The 24,225-nt window shown below is 64.2% G+C and overlaps 1 protein-coding gene across 3 annotated transcripts; it reads left to right on the top strand.

The window, feature by feature from the left end:
• Nucleotides 1-962: 962 nt before the first annotated feature.
• KCNQ4 (potassium voltage-gated channel subfamily Q member 4) lies at nt 963-24,103 on the top strand. Of its 3 annotated transcripts, XM_080379374.1 has the most exons (15): nt 963-2,032; nt 11,939-12,029; nt 12,744-12,870; nt 12,980-13,155; nt 13,238-13,363; nt 13,474-13,584; nt 13,743-13,838; nt 14,092-14,180; nt 15,486-15,641; nt 16,773-16,817; nt 18,380-18,597; nt 18,721-18,823; nt 19,113-19,244; nt 19,440-19,575; nt 19,690-24,103. In XM_080379374.1, exons 1-15 carry the CDS (start codon nt 1,818-1,820, stop codon nt 19,906-19,908), a joined length of 2,040 nt encoding a protein of 679 aa, XP_080235500.1. In that variant the 5' UTR covers nt 963-1,817; the 3' UTR covers nt 19,909-24,103. The 3 variants fall into 3 exon arrangements, with proteins under 3 accessions (XP_080235500.1, XP_080235501.1, XP_080235499.1); XM_080379375.1 differs by lacking the exon at nt 16,773-16,817; XM_080379373.1 differs by lacking the exon at nt 963-2,032 and having other exon boundaries at nt 11,928-12,870.
• The last annotated feature ends 122 nt before the right edge of the window (nt 24,104-24,225 follow it).

The following is a 24,225-nucleotide window of genomic DNA, read 5'->3' as shown; positions in this document are numbered from 1 at the left end:
GAGAGGCATCCTCGGAGCGGGGGTTTGCAGGCTGGTTCCTGGGGTGGGTTTTACCAGCACCATTTCCCCCGTGCCCCAGTAACTACGATCGTCTATTTATTGTGTGTGTTTCCTGAGACCTACCAAATACCGCAGTGCTCACGAGGGCCCGCGCCGGTGCCAGGATCTCCAACCACCACGTTAAATAATTCACTGGCCAAAGCCTTTAACTTGCTCTCCTCTCCATGAGCACAGGCCCTGGGCACCTGTGTGGGGTGGGGGGACCCAGCTTCTGCAAAGCTGTGGAGACCGTGTGGATACAGCTGGGACGGGGAACCGCTGCCCCTGGCTTGCTTGGAAAGGGGATGCCCAGCAGCGTGCCTCAGTTTCCCCATCTGTTAGTGGGAGCCCAGGGCAATAAGGTGGAAGAGCAAATGGCTGTGGGTGTTGGTTGGGAAACAGTTGGAGCCTGGCTCGAAGCTGAGTCTGCAAAGGATGGATAGGTGCGGGTGGGGTGAGCTCTGGCTGCTGCAGGGACACCAGGGGGAACAGGCTCCTGGCCTGGGGTGGGGAGGATGAGGATATGTCCTTCCCAAGCAACGTGAAGCCTCTCTGTAGGTATTTGGTGTTCCTCTACACCCCGGTGCCTCCAGCAGTTCCTAGACCTAGAGCAAGGGTGGGGAAGGGGGGATGCCCTGCCCTGCGGTGCTCGCTGCCAGGCAGCCTGGCAGGCTTGGTGCTGGCTGCCTTGGGAAGCTCGTGCCTGGGATGCTGCGAGCCTGGTGGCCGGGGGCAGCTCCAGAGATGCTCGATCCCGTGAGGTCTGGGAGGCTTGTGCCCAGGATGCTCCATACCCCGCGGTTCAGGATGCTCACTCATGGGATGCTCGTTCGCGGGATGCTCCGTCCTCTGTGGTTCGGGATGCTCACTTGTTGGATGCCCTGTCTATGGTTTGGGATGTTTGCTGGTGGGATGCCGTCTGTGGTTTGGGACGTTTGCTGGCGGGATGCCCTGTCTGTGGTTCGGGATGCTCACTGGCAGGGTGCTCTGTACCCCATGGTTTGAGATGCTCACTCGTGGGATGCTCCATACTCTGTGGTTTGGGATGCTTGCTGGCGGGATGCCCTGTCTGTGGTTCGGGATGCTCGCTGGCGGGATGCTCTGTACCCCATAGTTTGAGATGCTCACTCGTGGGATGCTCCATACTCTGTGGTTTGGGATGCTTGCTGGCAGGATGCCCTGTCTGTGGTTTGGGATGCTTGCTGGCGGGATGCCCTGTCTGTGGTTCGGGATGCTCACTGGCAGGGTGCTCTGTACCCCATGGTTTGAGATGCTTGCTCGTGGGGTGCTCTGTACCCGTGGTTTGGGATGCTCGCTTGCAGGATGCTCCACACCCCGTGGTCCAGGATGCTCACCTGTGGGATGCTGCACACCCCGTGACCCGGGATGCTCGCCTGTGGGATGCCGCACAGCCCATGGTCCGGGCACTCCCTGCCCGCTGCTGTGCGCAGCGGGAGCTCCCGGTCCCCAGGGACCTGGTGGGGAAGACCCCCCGAGCCGGGCCGGGGGCTGACGGCGGGGCAGCCGGCACCCCTGCCCCTCCACCCCCCGGGGGCTGCTACGGGCGCGTGTGCGTGCCCGGCTCCCACCCCGGCGGAGCCCCGGGGGCGGGGGCCAGGTACGGCGGGGCGGGCCGGCCCCGGCGGGGCGGCGGCGGGGGAGGGCCCGGCGGCGGCGGCGGGCAGCTAAAGGCAGGTGGCAGCGGGGAGCGGGCCCGGGGGTCCCGCGGCGGCGGGGCCATGCGGCGGGCGGCGGAGCGCTGAGGGGGGCGCCGGGCCATGGCGGCGGCGCTGACGGCGGTGCGCACCGAGGGCGCGGAGCCGCCCGGCGGGACCCCCCCGCCCCGTCGCCGGGGGCTGCTGGCGGGGCCGCGTCCCGGGGCCGCCGCCCGCCCCGCCGGGCCGCCGCGCTGCTGCCGCCGCCGCCTGCAGAACTGCCTCTACAACGTGCTGGAGCGGCCCCGCGGGTGGGCCTTCGTCTACCACGTCTTCATGTGAGTACCGGGGGCGCGGGGGGCGGCTGCTCCGGGGGGGCCGGGGGGGCGGGCGGGGGCCGGGCGCTGCCGGTGCCTGCCGGAGCGGGGGGAGGGCGCGGGGAGCAGCGGGGACCCGCGGGGCAGCCCCCCTCGGGGCGAGCCCGGGCTCCACCGGGGAAGTTTCTCCCTGAGGGGTTGGCGGGGGGCGGTTGCGGCGGGGCCGGTCCCGGCAGCGGGGCCGGTGCGATAGGAGCAGCGCGTTGCGGGGGCGAGCGGCGGAGCCCGGGGCTGGCGGCCGGCGGGACCAGTGGCCGGCGAGTGGGGAGCCCCGGGGGGCTGGCGAGCGGCGGAGCCCGGGGCTGGCAAGTGACCCCGTGGCGCTGGCAAGCAGGGAGCTCCCATCTGGCGAGTGGCGGGGGGCTGGCGAGCATCGGGGGCTGAGGCCGGTGGCGGATTCGCGCCAGGCTGCGGTGCGAGGAGGCTGAGCGTGTCCCCGGGCGATGGGACAGGGTCCCGGGGTGGCCCAGGGCCAGTGAGCCCTTGCCCAGGGCACCGGCAAGGAGCCTGGCACAGGACATGGCACAGCCCCTCACTGTGTGGGCCTGGGGTGCAGCAGGGGTCTCTGAGAGCCTGTGGGGAGCCCTGCAGGGGTGATGGGGACCCTATCCTGTGCTGTACCTGTAGCAGTGGTGGGACGCAGCAGGAGTGCCAGCCCAGCACCCCCGGAGCCACACCTGGATGGGATGGGGGAAAGAAAGTGGGGAGTGGGTGTTCTTGTGCAAGCCGGCAGCTGTACCCTGGGAGCTGTGCCCGTTCCTGGGTCACGGCTGCTGTCGATGCCCAGCTCTACCACATCCCTCTCCAGCGATGGAGCTGGGGATGCTCCCAGGTGCATGTCTGCTCCCTGCCCTGGCTCACTGCGGCTCTCTAGGCAGCACGGTGCTGCTCCGGCTCTCCTCGCCAGACCTGGGCATCCCATGGCTTCTGCAAAGCGGAAGCTTCTCCAAGACGTGCGGGCTCAGCTGGAGGCTGAGGAGAACAAATCCAGCCCCTGGGGGTTGTAATACAGCCCTGGGAGGGCTGTAACGGGGCTGCGGTGCCCGTAACGCACCCGGGGGCTGCAGGGAGAGAGGGAGGCTCCGTGCTGGGGGGTTGTTCTGGGTACCCCAACCCAGGACCCCCACTCTGCTCCAGCTGTGCGGCTGGGACAGCTGGGACACCACCGCTCCCTGGCCGGCTGCAGCCATGAGGAAGGAGGTTCTTTTTTCTGCCCCGTGTGTGCCAGGCGTGTGCACCGTGCCCCACCGTGCTGGGCACAGACCCTCACCGAGAGCGTGAGCCAAAAACCTGCCTCTCTCTCCGCACTCGGGAGCAGTAATGCCGTGCTGAGTTGTTAGTGGGGTGTGTGAGCTAGAGCTCGTTAAGAGGCAGGAAAGTGGGTCTTGCCTAAGTTAGCACATTGAGGTGGCAGGATGAATTTGTCACTGGATAAGAGGGCACCTGATCTCCCAGGGGAGCTGGGAGAGGAGCCCGAGGCCCATTTGTAACGCCTGCGACACCTCCGCAGTGTGCTTCGGCAATAATACCTACGCTGCAAATACTGCCCTCGAAAGAGCTTTTCCTGCAAGGAACTGGTGATGGCAGCCAAAACCTCCTGCTAGGGGAGGGGGATCAGGCTTTTTTGCATAGGCACTAGCCAGGCGCTGGAAGAGAGATGCCCCTACTCGTCCCATGGCTGAGACGCGTGCGCCCGAGTGTCCTCCACCAATTCTTCCTCCAGACCTGCGCACGTTTTGCCCCAGAAACAACCGCATCGGACCAAGCAGCTCCCCTTGCGGAGCCCACCGAGCCCCAGTTCCCTCCCCAGCTCTCAGGAGCTGGGCTTTGCCCTGCGTGGGCAAGATGCACAGCAGTCGGTAGCAGGAGCAAATCATCTTAATTAAGCGTTTAATGTTCGCTTGCTGGCTTAGTTTGACGGCTGAGGTGTGCTACAAGGCAGGCAGTCCTGCCAGGGACCCCCTGCATCCTGTGGGGAGATGCTGCAGTGGGTGCAAGGTGTGGATGACTGTTCTGTGCGGACTTTCCTGTAAATATTGCGAATTTCTGGCTTCTTCCAAGTTGCGTTTGGTGGGTTTTATTTTCCTCTCCTGCAGCAGATGGGAGCCGCTAAGCTGTTGCAGTGCTGGGGTAGTGAAGTTCTCGGGGATGATTCATGTGCCTCAATACCTGAGGGGGTTTTAAAAAAAAAGAGGAGGAAGGTGTTACCCCTGTTTGGGGGGGAGATGGAGGCAGGGGGGAGATGGAGCCCATGGCCCAAGGTTGGGGCAGTGCTGGTCACAGGACTGAGTCACGGCTGCGTGCTGCCTCCCCCCGAGCAGCCCTGGCTCCGAGACAGGGCTGAAAACTGCTAAAATGGAAATACCCGCTGAGAAGCGAGGCGCTTCCCTCCCCTGAGCAGTCAGTGTCGGGGAGCATGTAGCTGGGCTGAGCTGATACCATTTATTGGACAAGTTCAATCTCTTTCTGTCGGCAAATTTATCCCAAATAGCATCCTGCCCCCCGCGCCTGCTCGGGGCTGGGCTGGTGCTGTTCCACCTTGCAGGATGCTTTGGTGGCTGCACCACTGACCCTGAGCCGTGCCAGGCATCTGCCTGCAGCCCTGCCCGATGGGCTGGGGGGGCTTGGGGCTGCCGCTGGGCTCTGCCAAGATCCCTTGAGCCCCCCGTGCTGGGTGTCCCTGCAGGATCCCGTGCTCCAGCTCCCGTTTGCAGGAAGGGGACGGTGTGAGGGTGGGTGCCTGTGTGGGTGTAAAGCTGGGGCTGAGCTGTGCGGTGGTGGCTGGCCGGCCCCGTCCTCTCCAACCCCGTGCTGACCGTGGCAGGGCCGTGGAGGCACGCGCTTGGGCTCAGCTGGCTCGCCGGGCTTGCAAAGCTCTGCCTTGCCCTCTTGAAATGAGAATTTCTAGCCCTGGAGCTTACAGAGCAAATCTGGGAGTGTGACCAGAGCGTTAACTTAAAGGCTTTAGAACCAGAAGGCAAAATAAATATTTCATTTTCCCATCTCCCCTTAAGCAAATGGGAAGGCTGCTCTCATACCCAGCTCCTGCTTTTTGTCGTGTGCGGCTGTCGGTGATAGCTGCGCTCTGGGCAGAGCTGCTGTGGGCTTCTGCCCTTGGCGTGGGCATCGCTGCCAGCCTGGCCCTGTGGCCACGTTCCCTGTCACCTGAGGGGTCTCCTGCAGCCTGGAGCTCCACCGGCCAGGCTCCCAGTTCCAGCTGTTCCCAGCTTCTTTGCGGCTTGTCCCTGCAGCCAGGCTCGCTGGCACCCTCTCCCCATCTGCCAGCCCCCCCGTCACACATGGCCAGTGGCTCTCGGTGCTGCTGCCTCCATGGAAGCCGGGCTCTGGGACCTTGTGTCAGTGGTTATGGAGCTCCTGGGTGCGCCAGAAGCTCAGCTCAGCTCTTTTCCATTTCCTAGAGGAACGCTTTAATAAGGAACAGTCTGACCTGGAGCAAATTAGGGAAGACTGAGCCGACAGCACCGGTAGCATCCTACAACCCCCTCCCTGAACCAGCAGTCCCCGTGCCGGGCCAGCCAGCTGCCTCCCCTGCCTGCTGCCGTTGGCAGCACCCCGTTAGGTGCTGCTGAGGTTTTATTTGCCTTGTGAAAGCATCACCCTCCACCTGCCTGGGGTGAGGCGGAGAGGGGAGTGCAGGGCTCGGGGGGGTGCCCATCCCTTGCCGTGCGTTGGGTCCCCGTGTCCGTTGTGGGGGCAGAGGGGTGGCAGCTCCCGGCAGCGCCCCGCGGCAGCCCTGGCACTGGGTGAGCGATGCCAGGGACGGGCTCTCCCTGGCTCTGGCCAGGCGCCGCAGGGCCGTGGGAAATCCCTGCTGGCTCGGGGCAGCGGGATGCTGGGGGGGTGATGGGCACAGGGCAGCAGTTGGCGGGTCCCCCCCCATGCACCGGCCAGCTGCTGGCCACAGACCAGGCTGCTGACAGCTGGGCTCTCCCGGCACTCCTCTGTGCTCAGGTCCTGTTCAGGTGGTGGGCAGGATGGCTCAGGACCCCTGCTGCATCCCGGCCCTGCTGTGGCGCAGGTGGCTCTCCTGTGCTCCCCGATCTCCCCGCATCCCTCCATCACCACTTGGTAAGCGGGAAAGCGCTTTCCCCGCCGTGCTGGGGTCAGCGCCTGCAGCAGCTCCAGCCCAAGCCCTGGCCATCCCACCGGGGCCATTCGATGGGCTGGAGCCCCGGAGGGTTTGCAGGGAAATTGCTTCATTCCCTGCATTACCCTTGCTTGGGAAAAACCTCTTCTATTAAGCTCCGGAGTCTTAATTTGCTGTCGCTGGCATCTCCCACAGGGGCTGGGGTGGCTTCCTATCTACATGGCCAGGATAAAAAGGGCCGGGGAGCCTGTGCCCGCTGGAGCCGTGCCCTTCGAGCAGGGGGGCTCTGCTCCCGGGGCTGCCCCCCTCACCTTGCCCAGGCTTGAAACGGGAGCTGCATTTGGGGGAAATGCCAGTGGGAAGAGAAGCCGGCACAGCAGTTTCCCCAGTCTGATGTGGTGTCACCGGGGCATAAAATTAAGCAACTTTGGCGCAACATGAAACTGTACATTGATTTTTCTTCTTTTTTTTTTTTTTTTTCCTCCTCTCCTCTCTTGCTGGTCCCATTGGACCCCCACCCCAGCCCAGAGCAGGAGGTGCCAGTTTGAGTGCCTGAGACTGGCCAGCCCCGATGGTGAGGATGGGGGGAAGCCCCACTGCTGGGGGGTGCAGGGGTGATGCTCGGTCACCCTGGAGAGATTTCGGTTATTTGTTCCCTCCAAGCAGCAATCCTGGGGGCGAGGGCTGGAGTGGGGCCGAGTGAGCACCCAGACCTGTCCCCTCTGCCTGTGGGTGCTTCTGCCCCCCGTGCAACGCATTTGGGGTCTCGGCCTGCCTCAGCTTCTTGAGGCCACTTGTGTCCCTGTGCCCCAAAGATCCCTGGTCCCCCGGGGAGTCCCCAAGTGCTGGAGGGTGGGGACAGCCCTGATCCCTCTCCTGGGGTGCAAGGCCCATCGGGTCCATCTGAAAACACACTGGTTTTCTTTTCCCACTCCCTTAAGCCAGCTCTTTGCCAGATGATTCAAGAGCAAAACTATCTCGGCAGCTCCGTGTGAGCGTCTTGGCAGCCTCCGCAGGAGCCTTGTGACCATGCTCCCCATGGGGACTGCGGGGCCAGGGTGCTGGGGGGCAGTGGGTGGCACAGGGGTGCGGGCACGTGCAGCGCAAGGGTGATGGGTGATGCTGGCTGCAGGTTTTGGCTCCTGCTCACCGAAGCACAAAGCTGTTGGGGCCATCGGCTCCTGTGCGCTGCGGCATGTCATCTGGAGCTGCTGCAGTGGGTGCTGCTGGGTCCGTGCCGTGGGTGCCACCGAGGAGGTGTGCAGCCTGCAGGCAGGCTCCTCATCCCAGCCCTGCTTTTAGCCTGTGTCAAGGTGCCGGGAACACCCTGTCCTGCCTTCATCTCCCCAGGACCCCCAGGTCTGAGGGCGAGGAGGGCTCTCACAGCAGCACCTTTCCTCTCCTGGTGCTGACAACCAGGTCGTGGCCGGGCTCTGAGCGCATGCTGGGGTCTGCGGTGCCGGTGGGGCTTGGCTGGCTCCTGGCTCCAGATTTGGTTTCCCTGGCCATGGGGAAACGCTGGGTGCTTTTCTGCTTCTCTGCTCTTTTGCGCTGTGGGCAGCACAGCGCGGGATGGACCCTGCCATGGTTACGGACGCAAACAGGCCCACTACACCCCGGTTATTTATATCCCCCGGAGCAGACAGGCTGCCTGCTCCACCTCTCCTAAAGGGTTGCTGGGGCGAGGGACAGGGGATTTATAAGACATGCTGTTTATACAGCTGCAGACAGCGCTCGAGGAGCTGAACCTCACTGCTGGAGAGCGAAGCACTGTCCCCATCCCTGTCCCCATCCCCACCAGAGCTGGGCTTGGGCAGTTTTGGTCCAAACAGCCATTTCCCACGGTGGCACAGCTTGGGGGTACAGCCTGGCTGGGCACCCAGCGCTGCCCAGCGCCGTGCTGGGGCCAGCCTTGGCAGGGGAAGGCAGCCGTGCCGCTCGGCAGAGGCTGTTTGCTCGCTCGTCCCCTGGCTCAGCTGTTTATCGTACAGCGTGTGCTATTTTCCTTCCGCTGAGTTATTGCCGGGCTGGCAGCGCAAGGCTGCGCCCCCAGCCTGGGGCTTCCTCGCAGGGGGGGAGCAAAGCGAGTGAGGGGCCAGCCCTGCCAGGGCACGGGGGTGCCCAGCGTCACCCCCACTTTGGACCCTGGACACCGGCTGCTTGCTGGGGCTGGGGGATGCAGCCACCCCACCGCGCGGGCTCTGAGCATCACTGTCCCATCTGCTCCGGGATGCCACGGCTTTGCCCGGGCTATACCGGGGTGCAGCCCGTTTGCCCAGGGGTGTTCAGGTGGGCACTGGGTGCTGTCTGGTGCCCCCTTGCCCAGCACCACTCCTCACTGACCTGGCCCCACTTTCCCCAAGCTCAGCAGCTTTCCCGGCTCACCTGTTCCTCCACCGGCACCGTGCTGCCGGTGCGGGCAGGAGCATATGGCAAAGTCCGCTCTAATGAAGATTAATGTGAGGAGATTTGCCTTCTCCGAGCCGGACCCCCCGCCGGGTTTTAATTATCATTTTGGGGAGGCGTGTTCCTGCGGGCAGGCTTTGCTTCTGCAGGGGTGAGAGCAGCCGGAGGGGTCCCGTCCCTGTGCCCAGGCTGCCGGTGGCACGTCCCCTCTGGCGCAGGGATGTGTGTAGGCAGCGAGGTGTGTGGGCCACGGTGGGAGCCCCTCGGGGAGGGGGCTGCCAGCTGGTGGGGGCTGGCGATGGCAAGTTTCTTGGGGAGAGCTGATGCACCAGCTCAGCAACTGCATCTGCTCCCTCCATCCTGCAGGACCCTGGTGCAGGGGAGCGGGGGGGCAGCAAGGCTCCTGCCCCACCATCTCTGCCCCATCCCCATTTTCCCGGGCAGCACTCCCCCCCCCCCCCCCTTTTTTTCTATTGGCCCCACTTGGTGGGTGGGAAGCACAGTGATTTCGGGGGGAGTGCGCCGGTGGGGAGCCTGGCACTGCCAGCACCAGGCAGTGTGTGATGGAGGCTGGCTAAGCCCTTGGTGCGGGGCAGAGCTGCTGAGAGCAGTATTTGTGCCCCAGAGGGAGGACTGGGGGGGCGGGGGGGGGGGGGGGATGGCTGGATCCTGGCTGGTTGAGCTGCCTTCAGGCATCTGACCCTTTCCCTAAGCCGCTTAGGCACTGCCGGCAGCGGGACGGGGCGTTTGCCCAAGGCTTTACAAGTTAATTCCTAGCAGGTGATGTGTTCCCAGAAAGTTTCTCTCCCAGCCAGCCCTATGGGGCCTCGCATGCCCATATCCTTCACCAAATCCTGTGGGATTCCTGGCGGGAGGCGTACCCACCCCAGGGGTGCAGGTTTCCATCGCCGCCCCAGTGGCACAGCTTTACTGACCAGCGACGTTGCTGGCGGTGCTGCTGTGGGGACGGGTGACGAGTGGGGCTCCAGCTGGGTGCAGAGGCACCGAGACTTGTTGCTGCTCGAGGCAGGGCCACCCACAGCGTGTCCCCACGGGAACAGTGTGTGCCCAGGCACCACAGATCCCCCTCCCCACTCCTTGGACGGAGCGAGAGGCACAAATCTTAGCAGGCTGGGAGGTTTCTGCCTTCTCCTCTGCTTTGTGCTTCACTGCCCGTGTAATTGCCTGCTAAATCCTGATTGTATAATCTTTATTGCCGATGATGCACGAAGCAGAAGGGCTCTGCCCTGGGCTGCTCCACCAGGTCTTGTTTTGCTCCTCAGGCCAAGGCTGTGGCCAGGAGGCCGGCGACCTGCTCGGTGCCTGCTCCGTACTGGTACGGGCAGGATGGGGGTACCGCTGTGCCCGGCTGTGCTGCCAGCTGTGCTGGAGGAGTTAATGGCAGAACTGCTGTGTTGGAGGAAAGGGGCTTGATTAATAATTCAGAGGGAGAAGGAACTGGCTCCAGCCTTCTGCCTTGAAGATGGGGAGTGCCTGGGAGAGGAGCATCATCCTCCGCAGTGAGGGCACGGCTGTGGCGAGGCTGCAACACCCCCGGCCCCTTCATTCTTGTAGCTGGCATGTGGTGTGTGGCTCCGGTTCTCCCTTCTCCCTGCACTGGATCCAGCCCTTCTCCCATTCCCTGGGGTTTCTCTGCCATCAGTCCCATGTCCAGTTTCCCCTCCCAGCAGTTTTGGGGAAGGGGACCTACCTGTCCCCTTTAGGCTGGGTGCTATCTGCCTTGCCCCACTGTGGGACTTGGCAGTCCCCCCATGCCATGATCAGGGCTGCAGAGCCCCCAGCCCTACACAGCACAAACTGTGGGTTCGGTGGGTGGGTTCGTGTGGCCCTGGGCCATGCTCAGCCTTGGGGGGACCCTCAGCTCCCCCCACCCCCAGCACTCAGGGTCTGTGCCAGGTGGTTCTGCAGAGGGCACAGAGCATCATCCCCTCTGCCCTGCATCACTCAGTGCCTCCCTGCGGGTCAGCTCTGGTTTCACTCCTCGGCCAGCCTGAACAGCCGGTTCGGCTGGTACAGTTCTGCATCAGCCACAAGAAGAGACGGGAAAGTCCTTCCAAGCAGGTATTAGGCAGCATCTCCCAAGCTGAGCCCCCCCGGCTCTCTGGAGCATCACTGACAGGTCCCTCAGGCATTGCTCCCCATGGGGGGATGGTGCTGGGGGAGCCAGATGGGTGCCCACCAGCTCAGGGACAGGGTGCCTGGGCCACCTCGCTCACACTGCTGGCCTCAGCCTGGCTGCCCCCGTGGTGCCTCCCCGCGGCGCGGTGGGGCCGCAGTGCCCGTGGGTCTGTGGGTGCCCGGACCCCCTGTGCTGGTACAGAGCTGGCTCTGGCGGAGCAGTGGCCCTTTGCACACCATCACGTGGGCCAGTGGCACAAGCCCTCCGCTTTCCATTTTTAGAATCGCTGGATCAGGGGAAAAAATGTATTTTTGGAGTTTCATTTGCTTCAGCTTCTATTTTTTTCCCCCCTCCTTATTTTAAATGGGCCAAAGCCCCTCGTGTTTTAATCCATCTCTGGGGACAAGTAGCCCCAGAGCATCTCCCTGTTAACTCTCCCCCGGGTAGGCTGTTCCCAGGTGGCCCCTGTGTCCCCAGCAGGTCCCCACGGTGGCGGTGATGCTGGGGACGCTCAGGAGAAGTTCTGGTCCCCTTTCTGCAGCAGGAGCAGCACCCTGCTGCAGTATGGGACCCTCTGTCTCACTCCCTGCCTTTAATTAGCAGTTGTTTTACCCGGGCAGAGGCTGCAGGGCTGCAGCAGAGCCTGGCACTGAGCCCCATGGCCGCTGAAGCCTGGTCCTCCTCCTCAGTGCCTGTGGGCAGCCCGGGAACGTGCTGTGCCACCAGCCTGGGCTGGCACATGGGTGCCACGCGGCGCTGGTCCCCATCACTGAGGGGACCAGTGGGAGTGATGTGCCCTCTGGGCACGGGGCTTGGGGGGCAATATGTGACCCCGGGCCCTGCCTGAGGCTGGGCAGAAAGCCCAGAGGGATGTGCAGGGAACGGAGGGGTCCCACATGGGCTCGGTGCCCCGGCCCGGGGAGGTGCTACCAGCGCTGGGCATCCCAGTGCCATGGGCAGCCTCGGGGCAGGCAGGCTCTGGGGACAGCCCTGCCCCCACACCCACGGGCAGCAGCTCCCGCACTCCCACGCTGCTCCATGCCACCATCTAGGGGCAAAGTGTGTCCCCAGTGGCTCAGCCACAGCAGGCGGGGGTCAGGCTGCGAGTGGGAGACAGCACTGCAGGCTGGGCTCCCCCCCGGCTAGCCCCACTGCAGGCTGGGCTCCCCCCACACCTAGCCCCAGTGCCCATGCCAGCACGCTCTTGTTCCAGATTCCTCCTCGTCTTCAGCTGCCTGGTGCTGTCGGTCTTCTCCACCATCCAGGAGCACCAGAAACTGGCCAACGAGTGCCTCTTCATCCTGGTAAGCGGGGAGCAGGGCTGTTACTGGGGCTTCCCCTCCCACATTACACCTTAAGAAACTCGGACAAGATAATGGGAAAAACCCTTCTGACCCCTTCCCCAGCCCAGATGTCACTATCGATGGTCGGTGTTAACGATGGCAGCCTCTCCAGCACCTTGGGGAGAAGCTTCAGGGTGGCCCCGCAGCTGCAGGTGTCCTCGTAGCACGGGGTGGCCCATCACCACAGCCACTGGAAAAGGCAGGGCAGGAGGGGCTAAAAAAGGCAACTTTCCCCCAAACTGTCAGAAACAGCTGATGCTGGAGTTCTTCCGAGTGATGGAGACTAATTTGGGAAGGTCCTTGTGACTTTCCCGCAAGTAAGCAGAACGGGGGCTTGTTTGTGTGAGAGGTAGGAGGACAATGCTGACGGCGGAGGAAAAGGACCCAGCTCGGTGTGAGCTTGGCACAGGTAGGAGAGCCGGGCTGCTCAGACAGGCTCGACGACTGTGGCTCCTGTCTCGCTGCCCTGATTCCCCCAGGATGGCTGACTTCAGCCAGGGCTGTGTTGGGGCGGTGGCCCTGGGGGGACACCATGCTCCCCCTTGCACCATCATCAGCACCAGAATGTCATGTTGCACCCCCACCCCAAAGCCGTCCACCCAGCTGAGTCCCCCGCGCTGTCCTGCCCCTGCCCTCCCCACCTCACCCTCCTGCCCCTTCTCTCCCCCCCGGCAGGAGTTTGTCATGATCGTGGTGTTCGGCATGGAGTACATCATCCGCGTCTGGGCGGCCGGCTGCTGCTGCCGCTACCGGGGCTGGAGGGGACGCTTCCGCTTTGCCAGGAAACCCTTCTGCGTTATAGGTATGGGAGGGGGGGGTTGCGGGGAGCACGGAGATTGGGGACTTGCCGTGTCACCCATGCCACAGATCTTAAAGAAAAGCCCATACCCCTCACCCTCGCTGTCCCCTAGATTTCATCGTCTTCATCGCTTCGGTGGCTGTCATCGCTGCCGGCACCCAGGGCAACATCTTCGCCACCTCGGCACTGCGCAGCATGCGCTTCCTGCAGATCCTGCGCATGGTGCGCATGGACCGTCGCGGCGGCACCTGGAAGCTGCTGGGCTCTGTTGTCTATGCCCACAGCAAGGTGAGGATGTGGGGTCCTGGCTTGGCCCCCCACCCCCTCCCCCTGCTCCCCCAAGCCCCTCTCACCCCCCGTGCCCCATCAGGAGCTCATCACCGCCTGGTACATTGGCTTCCTGGTGCTCATCTTCGCCTCCTTCCTTGTCTACCTGGCTGAGAAGGATGCCAATGCCCAGTTCGCCACCTACGCCGACTCCCTATGGTGGGGCACGGTAAGCTTGGCCACCGTGGCCCCCCAGCCCCGGGAGGGGACGAGGAGGGTGAGATGGGGCCACGGCGGGGGAGCTCCCTCCAGGCCTCTCCCTGCTCTGCCCCTGGGCAGGTCACCCTCACCACCATCGGCTACGGGGACAAGACACCGCAGACATGGCTGGGACGGATGCTGGCGGCTGGCTTCGCCCTGCTCGGCATCTCCTTCTTCGCACTGCCCGCCGTGAGTAGGACCCAGGAGGGTCTCCCTGCTCCTCCTGCCCTGTGGAAATGGGGGCAAAGGGGCCAAATCCACCCCTGTGGTGGGGCGGTCCTCGTCTCTGCTGGCTGGTGGTGGCAGTGTGGCCAGCACTCACAGACCCCGTCCCCTCCTGTCCCCAGGGCATCCTGGGCTCTGGCTTCGCCCTCAAAGTGCAAGAGCAGCATCGGCAGAAACACTTTGAGAAGAGACGGTCTCCAGCAGCAAACCTGATCCAGGTAGTGCAGGGCTGGCGTCTCCTGCCCCATCCCTTCCCAGGGATGCTCCGCTGTCCCCCCTGCCTGCCTGTCCCTGCCTGCTGCGGGCAGGACCCAAACGCCTGACCCCACATCTGGCAGCTGCCTCCTTTGGGCCACACTCTGCCCATGGTGGCCAAGGGCGGTGGAGAGGGCCAGCGTGTGGGGGGGTTGTCTTGCCTCCTGACCCCCCAGGGGCTAATCCTGATGTCTCCGGGCTCTCGCTGCCCTGCAGGCTGCCTGGCGCCTGTACTCGACGGACATCAGCCGTTCGTACCTGACAGCCACGTGGTGTTACTACGACAGCCTCCTGCCCGCCTTCAGGTAGGCAAGGTGCAGGCGAGGGCTGTGGGGGACCTGGGGGGTCCTTGTGGGGCCCTGGGCTGACGAGCAGTCTGGGCAGCCCCTGCCATGGGGGTCCACGTGAAGCCGCTGAGGGCCCAGTGGGGTTGAGCATCCTGGATGCCCTGCTCAGCCCTGGGATGCTGGAGCGCCAGCACAGCATCTGCCAAAATGCCCAACACCCTCCTCCATCCTCACCATCACCCCAGCCCACAGCACCGGGCACCCATCCCACCCTGCCCCCTCTCGCCCCATCCATAGCCTTCCTCCAGCACCGCCGCAGGGAAGAGGATGATGGTGCCACCAGCTGCAGGGACCTCGTGCCTGGGGCGATGGCACTGCAGCTGGCCAGGAGCCGGCTCTGAGCACAGTGGCAGGATGGACCCAGGTGGGGGGGGTCCAGTGGGGAGCCCCATGCCCCATCCCTGCAGCGCTTGCCCCTCCTGTGGCCTCTGGGATGTTGCCGCTACAGGTGGATCGAAGATTCTCGGAAGCTTTTCTGGATGCCTTGTTGGTTCCCATCACACCAGGGTTTGCCATGTGGTCCTCATGCCGGTGGCGTGGTGTGCCACAGTCCTGCCCTCCTGCCTGCCTCTGCCTGCGTGTCCTGCCCCTGCTGCAGCCATGTCTTCCTTTGCAGTGACAAACTCGTTGTTCTCTTTCACTCTTTTATTTTTTCAAAGACAGGGCTCTTAACAGCGGGTCCCTCTGGTCCCTGGCTGAGGAGATCCGGCTGCTCATGTGTCACCGAGTGCAGTGCTGGGCTCACCCAGCATGGGCATCGCGGGGTGGGGGCTCTGCCGACCCCTCCTGCTGTGCTAGGAGCCATCTCTCCTGCAGCAGGGAGCTGAGATAGGGCCAGGCTCCATCCCTGCTGGGTCTGAGCTTTCCCCTCCTGGCTGCTCCAGCTGTGCCCAGACCCTCAGACCAGATGGTGGCAGGTCCCCCTGTCCCCACCCCGTAGCAAGCGTGGTTGTCCTGCCTGTCCCTGGCCTGACCCATCCTTCCCAGCACGGTCTAACCCCTCTACTGGTGGCCAGCTTCTGTGGGACCCTTTCCCAGCACCACCGCCCCAGCACCGTCACTCCCGGGTGTCAGCAGCACCCGCTGCCGGCAGCGCTGGCTGGAGCTGTTGAGCTGTCTTTCGAAAGAAACCTGCTGGTTTTTCCTTCTTGTTTTGCTTTGGTTGCACAGAGGAGGACCCAGCTCTGCTCAGCCTTGGTTTGCTCATCTCATTTGCTTTGGAAAGCTTAATTTCTCCATGTTTTTATTTAACCCCAACCTCAGAGAGCTGGTCCTAATGTTTGAGCATTTACACCGAGTCCGCAACGGAGGATTTAGGAATTCAGAGGTGAAAAAATTGCCTGACGGAGCCCCACCGCCTTATCACTCCTTCACCCCTGGCCAGAAAAGCATCAACCCCGCCGCTTGTTCAGGGGAAAGGTAGGAGGGTGCAGCCCCACAGCCCCACATTCTCCCTCCTCTCTGTCCTCTCTCTGCTCATCTGTGTCCACCTGCGATGCCACCGTGGTGCCCGTCACCACCAGACTGGACCCCAGCGGGGCAGCCCCCAGCTCCTCTCCCCACTCAGCACTGTGCCAGGGCACTGATCCTTCTCTGCTGCTGGCTGCTGGCCCGCCTGGTCCCTGTGGATGGATTCTGGTCTGTGGTACCATCCTGAAGCCTCTTGCAACATGCAGCTCCACCTCGCTGCCCTTTTTGATGCGGCCACAGCGCCGAGACCTTGCCTGGGGTAGCCAAGCGTGGCTGAAAGTGGCCCTGCAAAAGCAGCGCTGCAAGCCCGGTGGGGCTGGAGCTGTGTGGCCCTGCTGGAGAGCCAGGCAAGGAGCAAAACCCGGTTCCTGCACTCTGAGACAGGCTTCCCGTGCCTGCAGTGGGAAGTGGAGATGCTGAGCTGCCCAAGTGCCAACGAGAAGAGACAAGAGGGTTTGAGGCTGCTGTGCCGCTGGCGGCAGCTGCTCTGCACCACGTCCCCGGTCCCTCTGGCTGAAGAGCATCCTGGAGATGCCAGCATGCCACCACACACAGCTGCTGGTCTGCTGCCCAGGGGCCCCAGCGTCAGGGTTAGGTGGGGAGTGGCGGCACTGCTGCTCCGGGGCATCGTGCCTCAGTTTCCCCTGTGATGCCGGAGAAAGGGCTGCAGGAGGTCTGGCGCTGCGAGGGGATGTGCCGAGCCGTGGGGCTGCGGCTGCCCTGCTGCGGGCGCGAGGCTAAGGGGGACCTGCTCCCCCCACCAGCCCCGAGGTGAGTATGAGCCTGGGGGGCTCCTCCCTGCAGCAGCACCAGCCTGGGCTTGGTTTCCTGGTAAACAGCCAGGAGCTGGCAGGGGAGGGACTGCAACCCCCTGTCCATCCCACCCTGATGGGGAGCCTGAGCCTCCCCTCATCTTCTCCACAAGCATCAGCTCTCATAACATCTCATCTTCTCTCTCTTCTCCCTTCTCCTGCTCACCCTCCTCCTCTCCATCCCTCCAACCTACCTCCTGCTCACCCTCCTCCTCTTCATCCTTCCAACCTACCCCCAAACCTTCTGTGCCCCCCATTCACCCCCAAGCTGGAAGGAGGAGGACGTACCACCCCACAAGTGCTTACGCCTCAGGTAACGTTCGCCCCCGGCAGTGGCCGCAGCGAGCGGGCAGGGGCCGGGGGTTTGCAGAGCACACAGCTGCTGGGCACTGTGCCATCACCAAATCGCTTTTTCCGGAGCTCCATCACTGAGAAACCGGACTTCCCTCCACAGGGCAGGTGTTAGTGTTTATGCAGGACCTACACAAACAACTTTACTTGTGCTTTTTGCCTCCACAGCGAAAGTGGGGACCATGGCCAGGGCTGGTGCAGCGGGAGATGCTCACCGGCCGCGGGCAGGGACCCTGCACCCATGCACGGGGGTGCGGGCATGCCCGGGGGGTCGGGGACATGGTGGCCCGGGATGCTCCTCTCCCTCCCAGCCATGGGCTAACTCTCGTTTTCTCCTGTGTCTCTGCCCTGACCCTCCAGCCCGATCTTTAGTGGTAAGAGGAGGCTCTTGCGGATGTGGGGCACGTGGAGACGGAGGTACTGCGTCCTGGCCGCCTGCCTGTCCCTGCCTGCTGCCTGTGGGGCAGAGGGGGTGAAGGCTGGAGGGTGATCCTCCCACAGGGCAAGGGGGTCCGCATGGCCTGGGCTGAGCCAGCTGTCCCCTGCCTCAGTTTCCCCCTCTGTGCAGCATGGATGAGCCCAGCCCAGCAAATCCAACAACGGCAAACTGAGGCACCTGGACAAACCCCATCCCATGTCTGTCCTGCAGCCTGATCCCCTGGGATGCAGCCCTCCCCATCCTGGTGCCTGCTGCAGGGGCTTGTGGCACCCTGCCTGCCCGGGACCCCCTCACCTGGTGCCCTGCCTGTGCCCCTGCCTTGCCCTGTGACTCCTGGCCCAGGAAAGCTGGGGGGTCCCCTCAGCACTGGGGGCTCGGGGACCCTATTGTGCATCAGGTGTGGGGTTTGCTCCGTGTCCTCTGCTGCTTCGGCTTCCTCTGCTTGTGATGCTGTGCGTCTGCTTGGCCTCCTTGCGTGTCCCGGGGATGCTGTGGCCCCACGTTAGGCAGCACCAAATGGTGGGTTTGTGTAGGTCCTACATAAACGATGCCTGTTGTTTCCCCCTCCAACCCAGTGGAGCAGCTGGTGTCAGGAGCAGAGCTTGTGTTAGGGCAGGAGGGGGGCTGCTCCGTGAGCCTGAGTTAGGTGGTGCAGCCTGGAGGAGGAGGATGAAGGGACCTGTCTGAGTGCCCCAGGATGCCCCATGTTCCCTGTGGGGCCAGTGGTTGCTGTGCCGGTGGCTCTACCCTGTGTCCTCCCTGCCGCCGTACCTGCCTCCCTGCTCTCCTTGTCTGTCTGTCTCCTCTTTTCTCTGCCCTTAGGGGGTGGGGGAAAGATGTTGAAAGGAGTAACCCCAGAGCTGCTCCTGCAGGGGCTCGTGGTACCGCCTGCTGCTGGCCTGGCTCATGCCCGTTGCATGCCAGTGGCTCTCCGTGAGCTCGGCACAGCCAGCCCCGTCCTCATCCCCACTGCGGTGGGCACCGTGTGTGCCTGCACTGGGGGTCTGCTCCCTGCCCTGTCCCCATCCCTGTCCCCCCCAGAGCCTGCTTGCCTCTGATGCTGCCCACCCTGCTCTCCCACACAGCAACAAGATGGGCATCAAGGAGCGCATCCGGCTGAGCAGCTCGCAGCGGCAGGGCAGCCGGGGCCGGCAGCACCTGGGCCCCCCCCTGCACCGCTCCCCCAGCACCGAGGACATCCCCGAGGCCTCCAGCCCCACCAAGGTGCAGAAGAGCTGGAGCTTCAATGACCGGACCCGCTTCCGCGCATCCCTGAGGCTCAAGCCACGGACCCCGGTTGAAGGTAAGCCTGGTCGGCGGGGTCTGGGTCTGGCTGGGGGGTCATGCTGGGGGGCTGCAGGTGTTTTGCAGGGCACAGGGTGACAGCCCTCAGTCTCTGCCACCTACCCACTCTTGGCACCCACAGCTGACTGCCCGCTGGAGGACAGTGGTGAGGAGAAGAGTTCCCACTGTGACCTGACCTTTGAGGACATCATGCCACCGGTGAAGACCCTAATCCGAGCTGTCAGGTGAGATCATCCCCTCCTGCATCCCCCAGCATACATCCTGCCATCCCCAGCTCCTCTGCAGCTCTTGGCCCTTGGGGATGAGTGGATGTGTCTGGAGAGCCCCAGTCCAGCCCATGGTGGTGGCCGAGCCAGGCAGGGAGAAGGGACAGCTCCTGGCTCAGCCACCCATGGGGACAGTGATCCGGACCCTGGTGCTTTGCACGCACCCCCTGCTCACCCTGCGGGTGCATAGCCCCCTGGGCACCTCGGTCTTCCCAGTGCCCTGCAGCCAGCCCAGATGTCCCTGCAGGATCCTGAAGTTCCTGGTGGCCAAGAGGAAGTTCAAGGAGACCTTGCGACCCTACGATGTCAAGGATGTCATTGAGCAGTACTCAGCTGGCCACCTGGACATGCTGGGCAGGATCAAGAGCCTGCAGACACGGTGAGCTGCCCTGATGGTGATGGGGGGCTCTGGGCCACCCTGGGTCTTCCACTGCTAGCCATGCCTATGGGGGCGGGTGCTGGCCCATCACGACGGGTAGGACACGTTCCCAGAGCCCCGTCCCCATCCCTTGTGGTCTCACATGCTGTCTGGTCCACTGGGAGTGACAGGTTGTGTCCCTTCCCTCCCTGCCAGCGTGGACCAGATCGTGGGCAGAGGGGCCCTGACTGTGGACAGGAAGATACGGGAGAAGGGGGAGAAGCCGGCGCTGGAGACAGAGCTGGTGGACGAGCTCAGCATGATGGGGCGTGTGGTCAAAGTGGAGAGGCAGGTCAGGAGGGGACGGCCCTCGGGGAGCGTGTCACTGTCCCATCTGCGGGATGGGGGAGCGGGGACCCCCGGGTCCCGTGGGGGGGGACCCGCTCAGCCCTGCCTGCCGTTGCAGGTGCAGTCCATCGAGCACAAGCTGGACCTGCTGCTCGGGCTCTACTCCCAGTGCCTCCGCAAGGGCTCCACAAACTCCTTCAGCCTGGCTGCCGTGCAGGTGCCGCCCTGTGAGCCCGACATCACCTCCGACTACCACAGCCCCGTGGACCACGAGGACATCTCGGTCTCTGCCCAGACCCTCAACATCTCCAGGTCGGCAAGCGCCAACATGGACTGAGTGGGGAGGCAGCGGGACGGATCCTGCCAGCGTGCAGCCGGTGGGACGGGATGCTGGGATGGGGGGCAGCAGGGCATCACCCAGCCCTGTCTAGCCACGTCCTTCACCGTGTTACTTGAACCAAGTCTTCCTTTGCGGGGGGCACGGCTGCAGCAAAATGCCAGCTCTGGGGCTGGGGTGGGAGCCCGTGGCACTGCGGCATGGCCAGACCATGCTCCTGCCCTTCCGGCGGGGTGAGAGCCCCCCAGTTCCTGGGGCCTTGCGTGCTCCCCAGCCATGGTGGGGATGCTCCAGGCTGGCCCCATCCCCTGGGGTTTGGGTCGTACCCCCAGCCCCAGCCCTCAGGACCTGTCCAGCTCCCCAGTGGGGTCCTGCCTGGTCCCCCGGAGCCAAGCCGGGGCCACCGCCAGCTATGCAAGGCTCCTCTCCCTCCCGCTGCCAGTGCCGAGCAGGGGCATTGGGGCATGACCCAGTGCGGTTTCAGCTACAGCACTGGGTCAGGGCAGCGGCAGGCGCCCCCCAGGCTGGGGAGTGGGGGGGGTCTGTCCCCCCTCACCCTCCTCTGCCTGGGTTTTTCCCCTGCTCGCAGCGCTGCTGCTGCACCTGCACTTCTAGAAGCACAGCAGAGCCTTCTGCCTGCCCGTGCATGCTCCCAGGGCAATATATATATAGAATATATATATATATATTTATGCAATAATGTCTTAATATGCAACACCCCCGGGAAGAGCAACCCGTGGGGACTTAGGCAATAAGCAAACCCCCCTACCAGCACTGAGGGCTGGATCCTGCTACCCATGGGGGCCCACCTGGGTGCCCTGGGAGCTTGGGGCTGGGTGACAAACCTCTGCGCGAGGGTGGCCCAGGGGCTGGGCTGGGGCTGTGGAGGAGGGAGGGATGCAGGCACGGGCAATGGGGACAGCGGTCCCCAAGGTGCATCCCTCTTGTGTCCCAGGCTCCGCTTTTGCTTAGAGGATTTCTTCCCTGCTGGGTCCTGTGGTGCTCAGTTTGTCCCTCCCCATCTCCCCATCCCCTCTCTGGTCCAGGGAGCACGGGCCGGGCTTGAGGGAGTGACTGCCCGGTGGGGACGGAGTGGTGTTGGCCATGCCTCATTGCATGCCACTTGCAGCAGAGCCATGGCAGCTCCCGTGCTGTCCCACTCCCCTTCGCTGCCCCAACCCCAGCCCTGCGACTGGTCTCCAGTCCCACAGCGCTGGGCTGAGCCAGGCTGGAAGCGACTGTGGTAGTGCCAAAGTTTGCTGAGCTGGGGCTGGCTCCTGCTCCTGCACAGCCGGGGGTCCTGGGGGTCCCGGTGCCCTGTGGGGCTTGGCGGTGACAGCTGCATCGTCACAGCCCCGGGATCTGACCTGGGCTGGCAGGGACCCACCGATCCCCTCACTGCCAGTGCAGCCCCTCTCTGGGCTTCGGATCGTGGGATTTGCAACCCCCTTTCCCAAGCCCCCCTGTGCCTCTGCTCCTGGCAGCGGGTACCCCCAGTCGTGCTCGTTTTTCTTGCCTCGTTAGTGCATGTGGCCAGCGCGGGCCATGCCGGAGCCGCTTGCAGCCTCCCTGCTGCTCCTGCACCACCCTGGTCCCCTCTCCTCGCCCCAGGGGTGCCTGCCCCCCCCCGGCTCGGCCGTGGGGCAGCAAGGGGATGGCTGGGTGCCGTGGGTGGGCAGGTGGTGGGTTGGTGCGTGGGTGCCGTGGGTGCCCGGCTGTGGGGCGAGGGTGCATGCGACAGCTTTGCCCGCAGCCACGCACAGGAACTAACCCGTAGGACCCTCCCCGGAGCTGGCTGGTCCCCGCAGACCTGCCCAGCCAGCGTTAGTTACCTCACTTGATTAAATTATTAACTTATTTGTTTCATTAAAATTTGGAGTAGAGGCTGCCTGCCTGCCTGCTGTCTCTCTCCCGGCTCTCCCGAGAGGTGGCACTCCAGCCCTGCCGCCCAGCGCCGCGGCCAGGGGACATGGGCGTCCGGCCACCTCCCTGTGTGCGTCCCCCTCAGGCTCCCCTTGAGCCATAGCAGCCCCCCAGAATGTGAGCAGGACCCCAGCTCTGGCTCGATTGCCCTCCCCAGCCTGGGGGCTTCAGGCCTGATGCCACTGCGGAGGGGCCCGTGCCCTGCTTTTAGAGCCCAGGGCTGGCAGGGGGGAGGGGGGTGTCATGTCCCATCTGCTTCTTCAGAAGTGTCACGATGTGTCCCCAAACGGGGATGACACTGTGATGGTCCCAGGGCCATCCGAGGGGAGGGGAGGCTGTGAGCCCCCTTCCCCAAGAGACCACAACCCCCTCAAGGGACAGTAAAGCCTTCACCCCATCCCTGCTTGCTGGCACCCCATGGGGACACGTCCCCCAGTCTGCAGACATCAGGGGGGCGGGGGAGGGGGGGCCCTTTCCGCACCGCCCTGCCTGGTGCTGGCTGAGGAGGAAGCCAGGGCTCGCCGCAGGTCAGTCCCTGCCTTTCCTGGCTGCATCTTGCCAGCAAACCGGCTCCTGGCTCTTCCCGGAGCTCCGGGCTCTGCCGGGCCAGCACCCCACTGCCCAGCTGCACCGGCCCCACTGCCTCCAGAATTGTCCCAGCCTGCTGGGACGGGGGTCTTGGGGTGACTCCAGTCCCTCGGCCCCACCGATTGCCTGGCATGTGATTCCTGGGGAACCTCAGCTGCCCCCAGTGCCAAGATCCAGCTTGGATATGGTCCCGGGGCTGCTTTGAAGGGGGAGCCAGGACACGGCAGCACCTGGAAAGCCGCGCATGGGTGAGCTGTGCCATCACAGTGCTGCCCCAGCTCTCCCAGCCGGCCGGGCAGACTTCCAGGGTGGGTTTGGAGGATGCATCTCTGCCACAGCGGTGTCTTCACCTTGCCACGGGGTTGCACATCACCGGGGGTGCTCCCTCTGCACCCCACCAGGATGGCGGCATGGTGCAATGTGTGCAGCTCAGTAGAACCCGTGCGTGGGGCATCCAGCAACAGTCCACCAGGCTCCGGGCTCTTCCCACGACTCCGTGCAGTAGGACCTGGGTGCTGGGAACTGTTCCCCCCCCCAGCAGAGCAGCCGTAGGCAGCAGTGGCAAGGGCAGGGCAGGCATGCGTGCCAGCCCCTGGCGCTGCCGCCCGCAGCCACGTGGGTCCAAGGTGCCCCAGCTGGACTTTGCCCCCCTCCACCTTGACTCCCCCCCACGTGTGCAAGAGCCTGGCACTTCCCGGAGCAGGGGCAGCACTAGCTGGTGAGGACATGCCGAGAGGGGGGAGATGCCAACTTCAGAGGGACGCAGTGAGCTGTGACCCCGCAGTGCTGAGAGCAACACTTGGCACGCCGAGCGGAGTTTCAGGAAGGAGGTGGGAGGGGGCTCGAAGGACTTGGGCTGTTGCCAGTCTCGCTTCCGCACACGAGCCCTTATCGGCTGCAGGGGGGGAGGCCAGAAGCTGCAACGGGAATGGGAAGGGGCCAGCTCTGCTGACAGCACCCCATAGCATCCTCAGCTGCCACCAGGGAGCTGCCTGGCAGGACACAAGGACCTGGAGATGTCCTTTTTGCTACTGGTTTTGCTTTGTCCCCTGAGGGTCTTGGGGAATTTATGACTCACTCTGGATTCCTGTCAGTCCAATCATGGAGAAAGTACGAGACAGTCGGACTCCGGGCTGGACTCGGTTCCTTCCTGAGGTGCTCAGCAGCACTACGGCTCGGTGTGCTCTGCCCAAGGCCATGCTTGCAGGAAAAGGCCCTTCTGAGAGCACCAGCCGAGTAGCCAAGCGGGGGTCCCAGCAGCCAGGGTTCTTGCAGGACCCTCGTTTGGGCACCCAGAGCACCCTGTGGTCCCAGGGAGCAGTCAACCCTTGTGCCCAGTGGGATGTGGTGCTCCCCATGCATGGGCACCTGGGGTGCAAGCCCACCCTGACCAGCCACAGCATCCCCCCCAGGGGCTGCAGCCGGGAGCCAGGAGCCCTCCAGCCCATGGTCCCCAGCTCAGCCCCTCAGCTGGTTCCCGCGGCCACCCAGGGAACCCCGCACCCCACCCCGCACCTCCGGTCCTGGCTGCAGTGAGGCATCTTCGAGGAATCCTTTGGCATCAGCTGGGAGATGCTCCTCACGGGCCACAGACAGGCGGGTGCCCTGGGGTGGGCAGCCGGAGCCCCACGGGGGGGGCAGAGCCTCGGGGTGGGCAGCTGGAGCCTCGGGGGAGGGGGTGGGCAGAGCCTTGGGGTGGGCAGCTGGAGCCCCAGGGGGTGGGCAGAGCCTTGGGGTGGGCAGCCAGAGCTCCGGGGGGGTGGGCAGAGCCTCGGGGTGGGCAGCTGGAGCCCTGGAGTGGGCAGC

Source organism: Falco punctatus (genome assembly GCF_963210335.1).
Source record: "Falco punctatus genome assembly, chromosome: 3".
Lineage (NCBI taxonomy): Eukaryota > Metazoa > Chordata > Aves > Falconiformes > Falconidae > Falco > Falco punctatus.
This window is presented reverse-complemented; position numbering and strand designations above follow the sequence as displayed.

Excerpts from the sequence above, each read along its gene's own strand:
- KCNQ4 (XM_080379373.1), top strand. The coding sequence starts at position 12,429 with ATGCTGACGGCGGAGGAAAAGGACCCAGCTCGGTGTGAGCTTGGCACA. Across the intron at positions 14,181-15,485 it reads AGCCTCCTGCCCGCCTTCAG|AGAGCTGGTCCTAATGTTTG; the intron begins GTAGGCAAGGTG and ends CCCCAACCTCAG. Across the intron at positions 19,245-19,439 it reads ATCAAGAGCCTGCAGACACG|CGTGGACCAGATCGTGGGCA; the intron begins GTGAGCTGCCCT and ends CCTCCCTGCCAG.